General features: G+C 43.3%; 1 protein-coding gene across 1 annotated transcript in view; it reads right to left on the bottom strand.

Annotated features, from left to right (window-relative positions):
• CAMTA1 (calmodulin binding transcription activator 1) overlaps positions 1-18,153 on the bottom strand; it is a 668,603-nt gene that overhangs the window by 635,755 nt on the left and 14,695 nt on the right. Inside the window, exons 3-4 of the mRNA XM_023744253.1 lie at positions 6,761-6,830; positions 1,912-2,030 (exon numbers count right to left, since the gene is read on the bottom strand). Of these exons, the coding sequence (XP_023600021.1) occupies positions 1,912-2,030; positions 6,761-6,830 (189 nt within the window). The remainder of the gene's footprint in view (positions 1-1,911; positions 2,031-6,760; positions 6,831-18,153) is intronic.

Raw genomic sequence — 18,153 nt, 5'->3', positions numbered from 1 at the left:
ATATAACAATATGGTGTCAAATCCATGTTGCAGAAACATACTGAATTTTACAAAGAAATATACTGAATTTTAAATAGTTCATAACTTAGTTGTGACTTACTGAATGGCTCCCAAATTATACTATTTTGCTGGTAGAGTAATAATCTATGGTTAAGACTAATTTACAGCATATCTACTTTGTTTATCTGTCTTAAATGTTTGAAACAGCTAATAAATGACCACATGAAACAATAGTCCTCTAAACTAGCTAATGTTTGTCAAAGCAAAAGTATTCTGTCTGAAGGAGAAATGTAAGTTATGTAAATAATCAAAATATACATACCTTAAAAGAAATTTAAAGTCAGTTGAGATTCAGTAACAGTTATGGGGTTCTATGGAGTATTTAACTCTGTAAACTGGGAAAAGTAAAGAAACTTTCATCCATATAACCTCTTACAACTCAAAACGAAAGCATTCTAAATTGAGGAGCTGGAGCAAAATAATCTTCAAAAAATAAGGGTGAACAGACAGCACTGTTTTCTTCTTGTCTTAGTTAAATATAACACCCTAACAGGGTAGCATACATCTATATATATAAAAGCCTAAATGACCGGCCGACCAGCCAGTAGCTATGATGCACACTGACCACCAGGGGGCAGACACTCAACACAGGAGCTGCCAAGCGACAGCAACTTTGCAGAGTGCACTCAGGGACCCCTTGGGGGATGTCGGACTGCTGGTTTCAGCCTGATCCCCGCAAGCCAGGCCGAGGGACCCTACCTGCCAGAGGGACCCCACTCACTTAGCAGATGCACTTTGAGCCCCAGCGCCGCCCCAGGTGCAGCTGGCCAGGGAGGGACCAAGGGAGGTTGGTTCCAGGGCACGTCCGGTCCGTCTTGCCCAGTCCCGCCCCGCTGGACACCTTCTAATTAATTTACTTTCAATGTGCACAAATCTGTGCACCGGGCCGCTAGTTGATTATAACCAACTCTGCAAAACCAGTAACCCAACCACTTGAATTAAAGGAATAGAACTCCCCAAGTTATGGACACATAGTCAATTCTTATCACCACACTAAGCAGGTATCAGCCTAAATTCAAATATTCAGATTCCAAACTAAGAAAGAAGAGAAAGCAATCAAATCCTAGTGTTAAAGTGTTCTAAGACTCCCAGATTATGATTTACCAAAATAAAGAAACATCATCCAAGAAGACAAACTTTTATTCTAATTCTAATTCATCAAATTTCTTTCTAATTGGATGCCAAATACAGAGTGGGGCAAAAGTAGGTTTACAGTTGTGAGTACAAGAAACAGAGTTTATTCTTGTATTCTGTTTCATTTATTGTATTGTTGCCATACAAATAACTATAAACCTACTTTTGCCCCACCCTGTACACAGTCTACTAAACAGTCTTCATTCTTAATAAAGATTCCTATCGCTCGGGTAAACCAGTTAGTCTCCATGCAAACTGTCTTCATCACAGGACTAAGAGCTGTTCTGCCAGCAGGAAGCCTACACGTCCCAACTCTACAGAAACTTCACATCTTCAAGACACCGCACGTTCTATGGGCACTGAGTCGTCTTTTACTAACTCGTGACAACAGAAGCACTGATGTTCAGTGGAGATGCAGGCAGTTAACCACCAAATGCAAGACGCCAAAATGCAGAAAAACACAGATATAGGAACCCATGCTCCCTTGGTTAGTCAGTCAGCGTGCACAGTTTATATTGTTCAAAGCAAGCCAAGCAGAGCAAAGATCGTTCAAGAAACATGTTGGTTTCTGTCAAATCCAAATTAAATAATCTTCTCGTTTACAATTTCCTAGGTCAGTATTTCCAGTTAAAGCTAATATAAAGTAATACTATGCAAAATGACCTAAGAAGTTTGCCCTTCAAGAAATGATACCCCTAAAAATAGAAAGTTATCTACCTCATTAGTGTTCCAACGGTGCCTCTCTTTGGGTAAACTTGAACATTTCGGCAGACATTCAAGCAGCTTTTTCGGTAAAAAGATTTTTACATGACTACTATTGCTGTTCCCATGATCATCTATAAAGAAGAAAACAATAAATTCAGAGAAAATAAGAGAAAATCTCCTTTAAGTACTGGCAAGGTCAGCAGCAGCAGCTCGGGTGAGTCACTGAGACCAAGAGCGTCCCTCCTCTGAGTGAAATCCTTGTTTGCACTCTCAGAGCAGAGCTCTGCTCCCTGGCAAGCAGTGGGCAGGGACGACCCCAGCAGCTGCCCGTGACCAGACGTTACTTTTAAAGGTTCTCGCACCAGGTTTCCATGAAGTCCCCCAAAATTGCAAAATGACTTCACCCCACAACAAAACCCAGAAACCCTCTAGTAACCACTTGAAAAGGTTTAAGTTTTTTTAGGAAAGAAGAATTCTAATAAAATAGAACTATCTTATTCATAAAATAATACTACTTCATCCTCTAGAATATAAATGAGACTTATCCTTTCAAAAGCAAATTACACATCTTATGATATAAGGAATTCAAGCCTGCAGTTAGCTAGGTAATACAGAGGCTGGCCTTTCTAGCCTAAATGTAAAAATATACCATTTTAATCAACTCAATTTACATATACATATCTATATCATTAATGTATTTCATCAAAATATAACTCTTCTAAATTAAGTGAAAGAAAAGTCTATTACTTTCAGACTAGATGGGATGTCTCACTACCTGATAATTGGTCTCCCTGATACTTTCTAAAAGAGATCATTTCCTTTACGTATCATTTCATTCATTTATTTATTTGCACATCATTTCCTATTTCATTCCTGTAACAAAGTCCCCTTTGCCTGGCTCAAAATTTCTTGCCAGTTTTGGCACATTTAGTTCCAAGTTTCAAATTACCCACTCCAGTTTTTTTTTTTATGTTAAATAGAAGCCCCAATATTCAAAGGATGCAGAGCATAACCAGGTACAAAGGAGCAATGCACTAAATACGAAACGCTGAATCTGCTCCAGAAAGCACGGCTGAAATAACATATTCTGATATTAACAAGATATAATAAAAACACTGAACTCCAAGTAAGAGTCCAGGCTTCAGTCCCAGTTCTGCTACTTTCTAATTGTGTGACCTTGGGTAAGTTACTTAATATCTTCAGTTTTCCTAAATCAAGGAGAATCCAACTATCTCTAATTCTCCTCCATAGCCCATATAGAACTGACTGTAATTCACTGACTTTACATATCTGGCAATTAAACAGCCTTTTATAGGCACACTGGTATTAGTTAAAAATGTTACAAGTGAAATACAATAACATATCTTTCTAGTCAGTTACTATAATGTTGCTTACTTAGCATAGGTCTATTTCTTGAACATGTGAAAAACATAAAAGAATAAAAGTATTTTCTAGTCACAATAAAATCCTCTCCAAGCGTTTTTCATCTAATTTACACATTTCTCCTCAAGGAAAATATCTTAACAGGAAAATATTGGGCATAGAAATAAAGTCTAAAAAACTTTACTACATCATATGGAAATATTTTGTAGAAAGGAACTTAGGAGAGTTTTAGCATACTAAATCTTTTTTGGTCCATGAACTACATAACCAATTGAATTATAATGCCCATCTTCTATTTCTATAAGCAGTATAAAAACTTCAAAACTGACTGCTTTTAAGAATCTAAATTTTTAATTTAAGGGCAAAATTAAATTAAACTTTTTTCAAATCTTGCTATATAACCAAGAATGTTAAACTAAGAGAATGTTCATAGAAAGTTCTGTATTAATTGCACCCTATAAAACTCTTGTAACTTCAGGTGCTGACGCATGCGCCCTGCACTTCATGCCCCGAGGGGACCAGGGCGGGCAGACTTGAGACAGCAGAACACCAAATCCCAGGAGCCTTTACCTCCTGTCCCTTCTCTCTGGCCCTAAAGCGGTTTTATTCTACTTTATAAAATTTCCCATGTTGTGTACAATTCTGAAAGTAGAGGAGGAATCCTAAAATCTATACTTAACTCAAATATTCACATTTACAGGGTGCCTTTCTGAAAACAGTGCTATGCTAGGTGCTAAGTAAATGGCAGACCCTGAAATGTATGTATGTCTAGGCGTATCACTGAGGAAACTACTTAAAAACTACTTTAAACAATAATAACAGAATACTAAGCCTCAGCTTCTATTTCTATGTTTATGATCACAACCTGATGTCAAGTACCTGTCCTTTCAGCCTCTTTGAGGAAGCAGCCGTCCCTGTGACATATTAAAGCACATCTATGTATGGGTATGTCTGCATGGCTGGGGGGGGGGGGGCGGGGGGGGGGAGTGAGAGCGCACTCTTCTCAGCAGCACCAGGAACTGCTATAGAAAGCCTTCCGTCCTCCACGCTGATACAGAATCAGTCAGAGGCTCTTAAAGGGGAACGGGAGGATGGCTGCGTAAGCACTGTCTCAATCAAGTTTCTAAATATAGTGGCTACGGGCTGTACAGCCGGGGCTTCAAAGGGACCAGAAGTATGACAGGCCAATGAGTTCCCCTTAATCAGTTTTTAAACTGTGCCATTTCCAGAATTTTAGGTTCATGCTAAATACAGATTGGGTGTTTTTAAGAAACATAGCAACGGGGAAATTTTCCCACTATGCATTATGAAGATGGCCATTTTAGTGTTAGAGAAAAGTAGGAACTCATATAGGCAAAATGTTAAGACTCTTATTTTCAAATTTCTATTTTCCAGTTAAAAGTGTCATAAAAAGTAACTTTGCTTTCCCATTGGAAAAGAACTGCTTTTTCATCTTTTTGGAATAACTATGCTGACATAATAATTAGATAAATACATGTGCCAGTTTTTAAATCCTGTCTCAGCACCAGGATTGTAACAGCACCTGAGAGTAACCTGATGTATACACTGGTTCCAAAGGCATCTCAGGATTTAATGTAAATAGTTAAACTCTGACACTGCGACATGGAAGTGCCAACCAAATCCAGTGAAACACTTCATTATCATTATCTAGCATAATACTCAGGTCTGATATATGACTTCAGAAAATTATTTTCTAACCTCCTTCACAATAAAAATAACTAGTGAAGCTCCTGAAATTGACAGATGATTTGCTTGGCTGACAACTATAATTCTAGAGAATGAACCATCTTTTCCAGTCAACCTTCAAATATTTTCCAAATAATAATTTCAGAGACACAGTATAATTTAACTAAAGCTTTCTAAAATACACAAAAATGTGCAGTCACTTAATAAGGCAAGAAGCAGAGTTCTTGTTTTCATGTTTTATTGCTAAAAATTGAGATTCACATTGCCAAATCCTTTATTTAAATCCAAAGAAATACATGTGACCTTTTCCTTGGAACACCCTGTTGACTTCTGCAAGGTAAATTATAATTATATCAACATTAACCTGGAAATGATGCATCCATTTTATTTTTGTTCATAATTAATAAAAATTCAATAATTTTGGTTCTGTTATTCAATCAAGTTGATTACAGTTAATCTCTCAACCTCTAGACCAAACTGCTCAAAATAAGTCGATATAACAGTGTATCAAACTGCTAGATCTTATCAGGAACATATCTGATCAACTTGGAGTGGTAAAATTAAAAGGAAGCTCTACAATTTTCTGTTTAGCTCTAATTATTATGTGCTGAGATTTAATTAGCAGGATAGGAACTGATTCAGGAAAACATAGCCACATATTGTTCTATTCAAGTCAGCACAGTGCTCACAGCAGCAAATACTGCCATTACTAATGTCAGACTTTCAAATCATTATTCATCCAAAATACATATTAATTAAGCACCAACTATGTGCCAGCATTGGTAGGATTTCTCTTTATTCTTTTCCAAAGAGATTCTCCAAAATGAATTAAACTCCGTTGTAATTATCCAAAAGATATTTAAAGGTTAAAAAAATAAGTTTTTTAATAGAAAAACATAACTAGTTTTGCTCTTTAACAACCCCTTTCCTCTCCTTACAGTGTGTGATCATCAAACCTGACCCTTCCTATTCTTAGGTGGCCCAGATTTGTGCTTTTTTCTGCCGTTCTTATTATTACATCTCTGGCCCAGGTTTAGGTCAACTCATAACCCAGGTTCAATAAACTTCTATTTATCTGCATTTATATTTCCATCTACAATACGTGTGCAGGGGCAGCTAGGGTGGGGTATAGGAGCTTTGCAATCGACTGCTTCAATTTGAGTTTGGGAGCATCTTCTCCTGCTTCATCCCATTCAATGTCCATGGAGCTACACGTGACCAGGTAAGTTTCCTTTCTGCTATTTCTGAGGGAGCAGACATTTGTGGGCCTCCATATCAGGCATCCAGGAGGAGCTTACATGCACACTTTCATTTAATCCTCTCAAGAACCCAGCAGGACATAATCACCCCATTTCACAGATGAAGAGCCAGAGATTCAGATTAATTTGCCCAAGATCCACAACTAGTAAGTGGCTCAAATGGGATTCAAACATGGCCTGTGGCTTTTCCCACAGGCCTCCTACTCTGCGTCTGGAATTTGACACCAGTTACAGAATCATTGTTTCAATACGTAACATCGCAGAGTGCTTGGGATTTCCCAGGTGGTTAAACCCTTTGCCTTTTTTAATCCTCACATAAAGGTTACAAGGGGAGTATTATTTTGCTACCCCCAGAAGGATTAAGTAACTCATCTAAGATCACACAACAAGTTAAGGCAGAATTCAGGTCTTCTAAGTCCTGCTCACAGGCTATTTCCTGCACTACAATGCCGCAAACACTCGCGCTGCCAAGCCCACCCCTTCCTGTAAGTCAAAAGCTTTGCGAATCCTACCTTCTAGAGGTGGCACGGTGTTGAGAACACAGTAGGTGCTAGTTCCGCAGAATACACTTTGGGAAACGCTCTAAGGAAACAGAAAATAAAATGTAAAACTAATCTTTGCAAAAGATATACACTGGCTCTTCTGTGGTCTTCCTGCCAAAGATGCACAACATGGATCTAATCATGAGGAAACATCAGACAAACCCCAAAGGAGGGACAGTCTACAGAATGACTGGCCTGTACTCCAATGAAGAATGTCAAGGCCATGAAAGTCAAAGACTGAGAGGACTGCTGTGTCTTAGAGACAGAGCAGACGACCGAGTGTGGCCCGGGGGTTACCACTGGGCCAGCCCGCATAACGGGCGCAGCATCTGAGGGTGGGATGGTAGAAATGTCTCGATGTTAGTTTCCTGGGTGATCACTATGTTATGGTTATGGAGAAAATGCTCTGGTTTGCAGGAAATACAAAAGAATTTGGGGGGGGGGCAGGGGTGAAACATATTGGCAACTTATTCTCACATAGTTCAAGGGGAAACAGGTTCTTTGCACCACACCTACAATTATTCTGTAGACTTGAATGTTACGAAATTTAAAATCTATGTGTGTGAAGAAAGACATATGCAGGGAGTATGCATTACTTGTAAAAAAAAATTTTTAAAGGAAGCGTAAGTGCTGTACACAGTAAATCTTTACTAAGAAGAACCAATGCCATATTCATTTTGCAGTTCAGTCCATATTCAATGACATTGTTAACCATTTCCCAAAAGTAAACCCAACACCCAACTCATTCAAGAGAATCTACTGAGTGCCAGCTAACAGAAGGGCAGGTGCCGCAGGTCAGGAAGTTGGAGAACAGGTCTCTGCTCCCAGGCTGCTTCGTGTAGGTAAAATTTTAGTTTTCATACAAGAACCAGCACGTTTAAAAAGGAAAACCATCTTCTGTGAGTCTTGCCAACCAATTATTTTCAGTCCTGATATCCTTTTCTTTTGGTTGCAGTATTAACTAAATGTTTAGATTATTCATCCTGCATTACAAACAACCCATATTACCCATATCTTCAGAAAAAAATCACTTCTACTGTCGTGGTAAACAACCTGCTTCCTATTTATAATGGTCTGGCCTTCTAGCAACTTCAGCGCAAAATTATAGCTAATTTGCCTACAAACGTCAGGTCATAATAATTTGGCCACTCAGTGTATTTATATACCTAGAAAACCAAGGACTGTTTAGACTTTCAACAACCACTTCAACATTTTCTTTACAATATAAATAGCTCAGTTCTCTCACTTACTAGCTGTCATTCTTAATGTAATTACCTCTGTATTACCTCATCAAAAAAGGTAGCAAGGCCAGGCCAGCATGGCTCAGTGGTTGAGCGTCGACCTATGAACCAAGAGGTTACGGTTCAATTCCTGGTCAGGGCACATGCCTGGGTTGCAGGCTCCATCCCCAGTAGGGGGCATGGAAGAGGCAGCTGATCAATGATCAGCTCTCATCACTGATGTTTCTCTCTCTTCCTCTGCCTTCCTCTCTGAAATCAATAAAAATCCCATATAATAAAAGCCTAATATGCTACGTATCCGATCGTCCAGTAGGCCGTTCAACCAATCAAAGTGCAATATGCTAATGATATGCTAAGGCCGCTCAACTGCTTGCTATGACATGCACTGACCACCAGGAGGCAGATGCTCCAACAGGTAGGTTAGCTTGCTGCTGGGGTCTGGCTGATGTGGGGGGGTGGGGGGAGTGGGGACTGAGCTAGACTGACCGGAAATGCCCTGGAGCCCTCCCACAGTCCCTCCCCAGCTGGCCAACCTCCCGCATCCCTCCCCGGCCCCAATTGTGCACCAGAGGGGTCCCTCCACCTCCTTATATTCATGGTCAAGTGCTTCACCATAAGTAAGTCCTTCTCCACAATGTGACTCTTAGCTACCAGGATAAGCATCCACTTCCTACTTACTTTGTTTCCAGAAAGTTCTAGTTGCGGGACTTTTACCAGCCTTCTATTTGATTTAATCAATAGTGGTTAACTGCTGACTGGCAACGTGTGGCAGCATCTTTAGCAACCACCTGCGACTGAACTAGCACCTGGGCCCGAGGACGCTCCCTGTGGACTGCGGGCAAACCTCAGAAGCCAAGTCCCTGTGGGACATCCAGCACGTTCCTTCCCGGGACTGTGAGCGTGGAATTAGAGCACATCATGAAAAGTGGTTCACGTCAAGTCAGCAGTACTCTGACTTCACGTAACACGTGCAAGAGCCGCCAGCAACAGCCTTCTAACCGCATTACTGCAACATCTCATCTTAATGTGGCTTCGGAATTGAAACGAAATTTCATGATGTTAAAACTAATGTCTTACATTCAAGGCTTAACATTTTCTGGCTTCCTATTACCAAAAAAAGACAGCACGAGCTTACCACTTCTCAAGACATTTTAGCAATGGCCTTAACATCAAAAGTTTTACAAATCACTAACGTGTAGTGGGACACACTAATAAATGGCTTCCCAAAAAAGGACTTTTACACCTTCCTTCAAAGTTTGATGATAGGTAAATCAGTGGCAAAATATACCAAATAACAAATCAGAAGAATTAAACACCAAAAATAACATGTAACAGAAATATCACGAACAACCAACCATGATCTCTCTACAGCACTGGCATAATAAAGTATCTCTAATAGTTTAATTTAACCAGGACAGAAACTCACTCCCACAAGTGAGAGTGATATTAAATGTCGTTCTATCCTCAAAATAACCAGGTTCTCAAACAAGCCTAAAACCCAAGGAAACCCACACTAGAAGTACCCGCCTTGTGTTAACCAGGGGCCAGACTCCGAGTCAGGTCCTCTCACTGGACCCCTTGAGATCTGATGATACTGAGCGGAAGTGGCCCCATATGAGGGTCTGGAGAATGGAGCCCGCACCAGTTCCACCACCCCGCTGACAAGTCTAGGCAAACAGCAGGGAGGGGCAAAGCACAAGCTCAATGTCAGGAAGGTCTGGGTTCAAGTCCTCCCGCTGCCCTCTCTGGCTGCCTCTGAATCCCAACTCAGATCTCTGATCCTTCCGGGGCCTTCCGCCCACTGACCGAGTTAGACCACTCTGGTGCCACCTGCATAGCCTCTTTCCATTTGTTCTTCAAACATCAGAGTGCCTAACTCGTGCCAGACGCCATCCTAGGAGCTGGGACCCAGCAATAAAAAGACAAAGGTCCTGCCCTAACTAGTTTGGCTCAGTGGATAGAGTGTCGGCCTGTAGACTGGAGGGTCTCAGGTTTGATTCCGGTCAAGGGCATGTACCTCGGTTGCGGCACATCCCCAGTAAGGAGTGTGCAGGAGGCAGCTGATCGATGTTTCTCTCTCATCGATGTTTCTAACTCTATCCCTCTTCCTTCCTCTCTGTAAAAAAATCAATAAAATATATTTTTTTAAAGAAAGACAAAGGTCCTAATTTTGTAGGGTACATAGCCAATGGGGGGTGAGGAGTGTAAGGCGACAGTGCTGTGAAGGAAAGAAAGTGGGGCGGTGTGCCGGGGGAAACACCAGGTAGGGGAGGCATGTTTCTGACTGTACAAGCCGGCGTGGAGCATCAAGAAACCTGGGTTCTCTTTCACTAGCCCGCTGCGCGGCTCTCGGCTGGGCCGCACAGCATCATTCCAGGAGACTGATTACACTGTGAGGCCCAGGCTACAATCCTGACCCGTTAAGTCAGAATGTGTGGGGATGGGACCCAAGCATCAGGATTTTTTTAAGGTTCCCAAGTGACCCCAAGATGTATCCAAGCACGGGAGCCACTGAAATAAACAGTCGTGCGACTCTGGGCAACTCCAACTTTCCTGGTTTTCTCCAGAGTGACATGGGAGTTGACCTTGAGCAGTGTGTCCATCTTCCATGTGCATGCAAGTCACCTGAGGTCTAGGGAAGAGGCGGGCTCTGTTCACAGGCCTGAGTGGAGCCTGCGCTGTGCCTCTAACGCTGCCAGGTGAAGCCCATGCCACGCCCTGAGTGTCAGCTACGATGATCTAAAAAAATCAGGCATTCGATCTAAAAAGGACCCTTCCACGCCCTAACCAGTTTGGCTCAGTGGATAGAGCATCAGCCTGCGGACTGAAGGGTCCCAGGTTCGATTCTGGTCAAGGGCATGTAACTTGGTTGTGGGCTCGATCCCCAGTAGGGGGTGTGCAGGAGGCAGCTGATCGATGTGTCTCTCTCATCAATGTTTCTAACTCTCTATCCCTCTCCTTTCCTCTCTGTAAAAAAATCAATAAAGTATATATTTTTTTAAATAAATAAATAAATAAATAAGGACCCTTCCAGGCCTTTCTTTTGCCTCTGTAACTTTCTTTTATTTATTTACTTTGAGTTAATCCTCACCAAGGATATTTTTTCCATTGATTTTTAGAGAGAGTAGAAGGGAGGGAGGGAGGGGGAGAGAGAGAGAGAAAAAAAATAACAACCATCGACGCGAGAGAGACACATCGATTGGTTGCCCCTTGACCAGGCCAAGTTTCGGGTCATGACCAGGAATTGAACCCAACGCTCTGACCACTGAGCACACTGGCCATGGCACCCCTATAACTTTCTAAATAAACTTTTTCTTGCAATAAAAAATAAAATATATAGTTATAAAAAAAGACTATTTCAGTCCTAGCATTCCTCAACCACATAATTCCATGAAATGAGTACTTCTATCTGTTAACACCAACTGTAATACAAAACTTTGCCAGAATATCCAAGCAAGATAATGAAAAGAAACTAAATGGATGGTTATTATGTCCAGTGTCTCTAAGAAGTGGCCAGGAGGGGAAAGATAGCCACTCTATAAAGTAGATCCCCTGCCTTCAAAAAGTGCCATCAATTGCAATGAAGAGTCCCAGCGGGTGAGGCCCAGGCTGCTATTCCCACTCAGGGCACATACCTAGTTGGTGGGTTCGATTCCCAGTCAGGGTGCGTAAGGGAGGCAACCGACCGATGTTTATTTCTCTCTCTCTCCCCTCTTCCTCTCTCTCTAAAAAGTCAATTTATAAAAAAAACATATCCTTGGGTGAGAATTTTAAAAATTGGAATGAAGAAATAATACATGACTTATTAAAGGCTGACGTGGGGGGCAAATGGCAGCAGCACAGAAACCAGTAGCCACCTGTGTACCAAGCACAACGTCCTCAGAGACATGAACTGTCTTCTTCATTTTTGTCTCCTTCCAGGACGTCACTTGTAGCCACATTCCTGATGTATATAGTCTTTGGATGTTGCAATAAATGAACAAAATGCTATGTAATAAGGAGTGATTACAGGCTTTTGAACAGAGAAGTAGCATGATGAAAACTGTATTTACAGTTCTTTGAAATAAGGACTGAGAATGTTTAAGTCTCCACAGAGTCCCTTTAAAGCTAACGGAGGACCCACAGAGCTTATTAAATCAAAGACGGAGAGAGGCTACACCGAATGCAATAAACCACTTGTATCAATTAGAAGTGATGCATTGAAAAAAACTTTTTCATATATTTTACCATGATGTAAACTGATTCTTAAAATTCACTGGTCAGTACATATTACATGACACATAAATAATCAAAATTAAGTAGAGTCTCAAATCCGTAGCACCTTCATAACCTCACCAGTCTTGCCTAGCATTCCAGGCATCATGCCTCCATCAGCTAGGAGGCTAACTCGCAACAAACTGTATCATGGCTCAAATACCATAAGTATTTACTTCTTGCTCGTGTAAAGTCCCAACCAGGTGTGCCTGCTCAGCAGCGAGCTCTCCTCCGAGCAGCGGCCCTGGCACCAATGCTGCCTCCATCCTGTGGCAGGAGCCCTCCTGGGGCACCGGGTGCTTCTGCACCAGCCAGCAGGAGGGGCAGGGCACAGACAACTGTGCCTGGAGGGTTTTATGGGCCAGGCCAGGAAGTGGCCCACTTTTCTGCTCTCTCTGCTCCATTGGCTAGAATTTGGCCACAAAGCCACACCTAATTGCAAGGGCGGCTGGGAAATGCAGTCTGGCTCCATGCCCAGGAAGAGGAGATGGAGTTCGTGATCAGCGGGCAGCCTCTGCCACGGTGCCATTTGTAAATGGGGGGGGGGGGGGGGGGTTAATTACCGAAGAGTCGTTCTCTCAGAAATGTCTTCTGTTAATCTACAACTCCACCTTTAACCTCTAACGCCGCTCAGCATCTCCTTGTAAAACCAACCTGGCAGTTTTCTTCTCCGATAAATATTTTTCTAACATATTCAGAATAAGACTATAATAAGGGCATCCTTAAAGGGATGTCTGGCTTTTAATTCTGGTATCTCCAGTACTTAATGGCTGGCTAATAATAGAAGCTCAAATATTTTTTAAATTCCTGGATGAATGACATTCCCAGAAGTGCACAGAAAGGAAAAGGAGGATCCCATCTCTTGCCCTGCTGATGGGGAGAGTTACTGAAGGCCATCGGTCATCTGAAGAACCTCTCTCCCTCTCCTACGCCCACCCTGAGTTGCCACCCATCCTCTGGTCTCTGAACAATTAAGCAATAAGACAAAATACTCAGAGTGTTCACAGACGCCAACAGAAGGAACACTCCCATTTGTGGCTAGAGCACAGGGCTGCTAGACAAAAGGGCACGGGGTCTGGCACAGGCCATGCCCTGGACATGCCCTGGAGACCCTCCACAGCACAGGACTAACGACCTCGGAGACGGGGAACCCAACATGTCCTCCAAACACGGCAACTTTATCCTTTTCTGAGCCACAAAAGGGTAGTGGGGGGAGGGGGAGGGGAGCATATGCTACAGTACAAAAATATTTTCTCCTCACATAGTACCTCTTTTCAGGAAGTTTAAAATACACCGTAAGTGCTACTATAATAACCTTCCCAACATTCCTATGGGATAGAGACAAAATTAAAGTGTGTACCCAAGTTAAAGGGAAAAGTCTAGTAGGTGGCTGACTTCACACTACAAAGGCCGGCTAATAAGAAAGCGAAGCAGTAACCTCTATGGTATTTGGGACACAGACCATTTTAGGCTCTCAAATTGAGTTCAACACCTAGAATTGAGTTCAAAAGCAAACAAGTAGCTAAAAAAGACCATAAAATTACTGAAGTTCTAAGAAGCTTACACAGAAATTAATACTACAATAGTTCAAGCCTGATTTATGACCTGAGAAATCACATTAATTGATTCACTATTACTAGATTCATGTAAAGCGTATTTAAAGTGATTTCAGAATGAAAAAATTATTCTTTCCAGATATGAATCACAGGATCACAGAACTTTCACAAATTCAATTTGGCTAGGAAGCCAGTATACTCAATATTCTGAAAATAATCAAAGAGCACTTATTAAGTGTCCACATTTGTACAAATACATCCCAGTAGAGCATATTCAGAAAAAAAGCTACACGGAGTTTAAAATGACATTGTTTTAGGCAGCACTGTCATTCCTGGTACCAATGATAACAATTTGTTGAAACCCTCAAAAATAGAGTACTGTAAAATATCAACAAAATCAACCCAACAAAGCAGGCATTCTATTTGATATTATGTACGTAGAACAAGCATTTTCACATAGAAAATCCTGCTGTGGTCCCGGGGGAGCAGAGCAGACATCATGCCTACCCTAGAAAAGGAGACGCCAAGGCACAGGCACAGACACCTGCCAAGAGCACCGGCCAGGGAGCAGCCGAGTGAGAGCAGGAGCCGGAGCAGGAGCAGGAGCAGGAGCAGGCGCAGGAGCAGGCGCAGGAGCAGGCGCAGGAGCAGGAGCAGGAGCAGGAGCAGGAGCAGGAGCAGGAGCAGGCGCAGGCCCCCGCACTGCCGCTGCGCTGTCTTCGAAGAACGCAGGCCCTCGCCCTAAGAAGGCACTAATGCTTCCCCCAAGGAACCATGCAAACTCTGGGCAGGCGGCTGGGACAGAAAAGCACAGCACTGAGAAGACACAGAGGACCTGCGGATAGCAAAGCTTCCCGTAACCGAAGCGGGGCCCTCCGTCCTAAAGGCAGGCAAGCACAGGCTGCAGGCGCATGGGTGTCACCTGGTGGAAAGGCTTCCCTTGCTTCTCCAACACTTTTTGGCCCAAGAACTGCAGACCACCTATCACTAGCTGCTACAGCCCAAAAAAAACAAAAGCTCGCCCTAACTGGCTTGGCTCAGTGGATAGAGCATCGGCCTGCGGACTGAAAGGTCCCAGGTTCGATTCCAGTCAAGGGCATGTACCTTGGTTGCGGCACATCCCCAGCAGGAGGTGTGTAGGAAGCAGCTGATCAATGTTTCTCTCTCATCAATGTTTCTAACTCTCTATCCCTCTCCTCTCCCTTCCTCTCTGTAAAAATCAATAAAACATATTAAAAAAAAAAAAAAAAAAAAAGCTCATCACAGCCAAGGGAGAGAACGGCACCGACTCTCACAGCAGAGCAGGAAAATGGCAGCCACCCTCCCGAATGGAACTTGGCTCCACGGGAACCTCACCTAATCCACGCGCAGCCAGAACCAGTGAGGAAGCCAAGATGCACTCTGAGGCCAAGGAGACCTTTACAAAGTCACCCACAAAAGCTCACGTACTTCACCGTGAGAAGGGCTTCCCGATCCGAATTCCCGGCTTGATTACTACTCAACTACTCCCAGTTCTAATAATTAGGTTGCCAAGCCCAGAGAAGATCAGGAGCCACACCTGAGAGGGGAAAGGAGAGCTAGAAAGTGACAGAGTGGGAGAAGCAAGAGTGACAAGGAAAGCAAGGACAGATGTAAAAAACAATAAAAACTTCAAGGACTTGAACGGTGTGGCAGTTTGGGGTCATTTATCATAAAAGCAAACACTCTAGTCAAAAGGCCCTAAAAATATCACAGTGTTAAATAAAGGCCAGTTCAATAACTCAGCACAACAGTGAACCCAGGTTAACAAGGGGCCTGGACGCAGAACATGGGAAAGGGGTCCAGAGGACACCGTAGTCTGCATGCCCCTTTCCTCCTGTAAGAGACTCCATGCGTGTTACCTCACGTGATCCTCAACAATGCCTAAGGCAAGCAGCACTGACACCGCACTGGCCAGGAATCTGCTGGCAAATAACTCAACCTTAGCAAGACCAAGGGTTTACCCAGCGGTTCTCAACCTGTGGGTCGCGACCCCTTTGGCGGTCGAACGACCCTTTCACAGGGGTCGCCTAAGACCATCCTGCGTATCAGATATTTACATTACGATTCATAACAGTAGCAACATTACAGTTATGAAGTAGCAACGAAAATCATTTTATGGTTGGGTCACAACATGAGGAACTGTATTTAAAGGGCCACTGGGTTTACCAATGGCAACTATTACACAGTCTGTTAACTCATCTCATAGGAGTGGCACCTACCCCCACCCCCTTGTCAGTATAGAGAGGGCAGGGAAGGCTTGCTGAGAGGGTCACCCACACCCACAGGGCTGTATGTGAACGTGCCCTGCAACTTCCCCTCCCAGACTTCCCTCTCTAAAAGCTCCCATCCTGACCTCTGCATCTTTCGGGAGAACCGTTCTATCTAATGCTGTCTAGCGCCAGATCCCTCCCTACCTGTAGAAAAACTTCATGGTGGGCCGCTCGTGATCCCCAGCTCTCCCGCCTCCCCTAGGTGAGCGCTGGACCTAGTGACTTGCTTCTAACCACAGAAGGTAGCACGAGTGATGGGACGTCACTTCTGTAGATGGTGCCTTCTGTCTTGCTAGTGGCATCTCTTTTCTGACTTGCTGGCTCTGATGAAGCAAGTTGCCATGTTGGAGAGGGCCACATGGCGAGGAACTGAGGGTGACCTCTGGCCAGCAGCCCACAAGACAGAATCCTTCAAACCACCGTGCGAGTTGCGGGGGAGGGGGACCTCCCCAGTTGAGCCTGTGAATATGAGCCCAGCCCCACCAACACCTTGATGCAGCCTGGGAGGCCCTGAAGCAGTAGACCCAGCCTGAACTCCTGACCCCAGGATCAGGTGATAAATGTGTCTGTTCTAAATCACTAAGTTTGGCAAGTTGTTACTGCAGCAATAGATAACTAACACACCCACAGTCCCTCAGGTCCCAACTTGGACTTAATCAATCATTTCACTACCATTTTTACCAGCACTCTACATTTACCACAAAATCCTTGAAAGAGTTATCTATTCTCTTGCTACCTCTTTCTCATCCTCTCAACTCACCACCTAACTGACAAAACCATTACCTTTTTCTTAGTCTTCATTCTATTCAAACTCTGCAGCATTACAACTGAGAACCTCCTCACAATCTCTGCACTTAGCATCCCTGACTTTATGTCCTTGTTCTGTTACCCCTCTGACCATTCCTTCTCAGTCCCCACTGGTGCTCTCCCCTCCGGTGACACTTAAATGGAAGCATTCACCACATTTCTGCCCTCAAGTCCCTTCCCTTTTCTCCTAACAACTTCACTCCTACTGTGACTTCTCCTAATTTGTTGAACTGATTCATTCATTCTTTTAACCAACAGATACTGTTCTAGGCAGACGTGTAACAAGAAGCAAGACAAGCCAAGTCCCTATCTCCATGAACCTTACGCATCTGCCAGAGGCTGTGCTGGCTCTCTCACTCTGCCCCTCCAGGTCCACTCACCACCCTTGTCCACCCTGCCCTGTGCCAAGGAAGCTGACCTCCATGGACTCCATGGCCAGGGCTCCCTTGCCCTCTGACAGTTCGATGAAGAAGAAAACAACAGGCAATATAAATGACTTTGACCCACATTTCCAATGTCATATTGTATACCAGGGATGGGGAAGGTCTGGCCGTGGGTCGTATAAGACCCTCGAAATCATTTGGTCTGGCCTTGCCAAGACATTAGGGTTAATTAAACATTTGACCAAATATATAAGGCTAATTTTTAAGCTGATAATTTTGTATGGCCCACAAATGATGTTATGAATATCCAAATGGCCCCTGGCAGAAAAAAGGTTCCCCACCCCTGCTGTATACCAACATGCTAAGGCTACTTCATGTCATTTACCCAATTAGAAGCAATAATTTGCATCCAGTCTCCCCAAAACATATTCCTCCTGTATTCCCTACCTCAGTTAATGGCCTCACCTAAGTCCAGTTAAGGTTCAAAAGCTAGGAGTCACCTTCAATTCTTCTCATCCCTCAAGGTCCACAGTCTATCAGTCATAAAATAGTAGCTCTCTCTCTCACACACACACCTCAGTCACACTAACTCCTTTCTCCAGCCCACTGCTACAGACATTCTTGCCAGGAGCTATTTTCCCAGCTCCAATTCTTCCTCTTTGCTCATTCATCCACTCAACCAACAGATATTATTAAGTCCAGCCTAGGTGCCAGGTCCTCAAGTCTCTGACCTCAAAAGATGTAATCTAATTGAGGGAGAGAGAGAAGTGAACAAGCAATTCTAATACAAACTAAAGGATGCGATGAGCAGGAGAGCCAGGGAGTACTACG

This window comes from Myotis lucifugus, unplaced genomic scaffold, assembly GCF_000147115.1.
Source record: "Myotis lucifugus unplaced genomic scaffold, Myoluc2.0 scaffold_440, whole genome shotgun sequence".
NCBI lineage: Eukaryota > Metazoa > Chordata > Mammalia > Chiroptera > Vespertilionidae > Myotis > Myotis lucifugus.
Note: the sequence above shows the minus strand (reverse complement) of the source record. Positions and strands in the feature narration are given on the sequence as shown.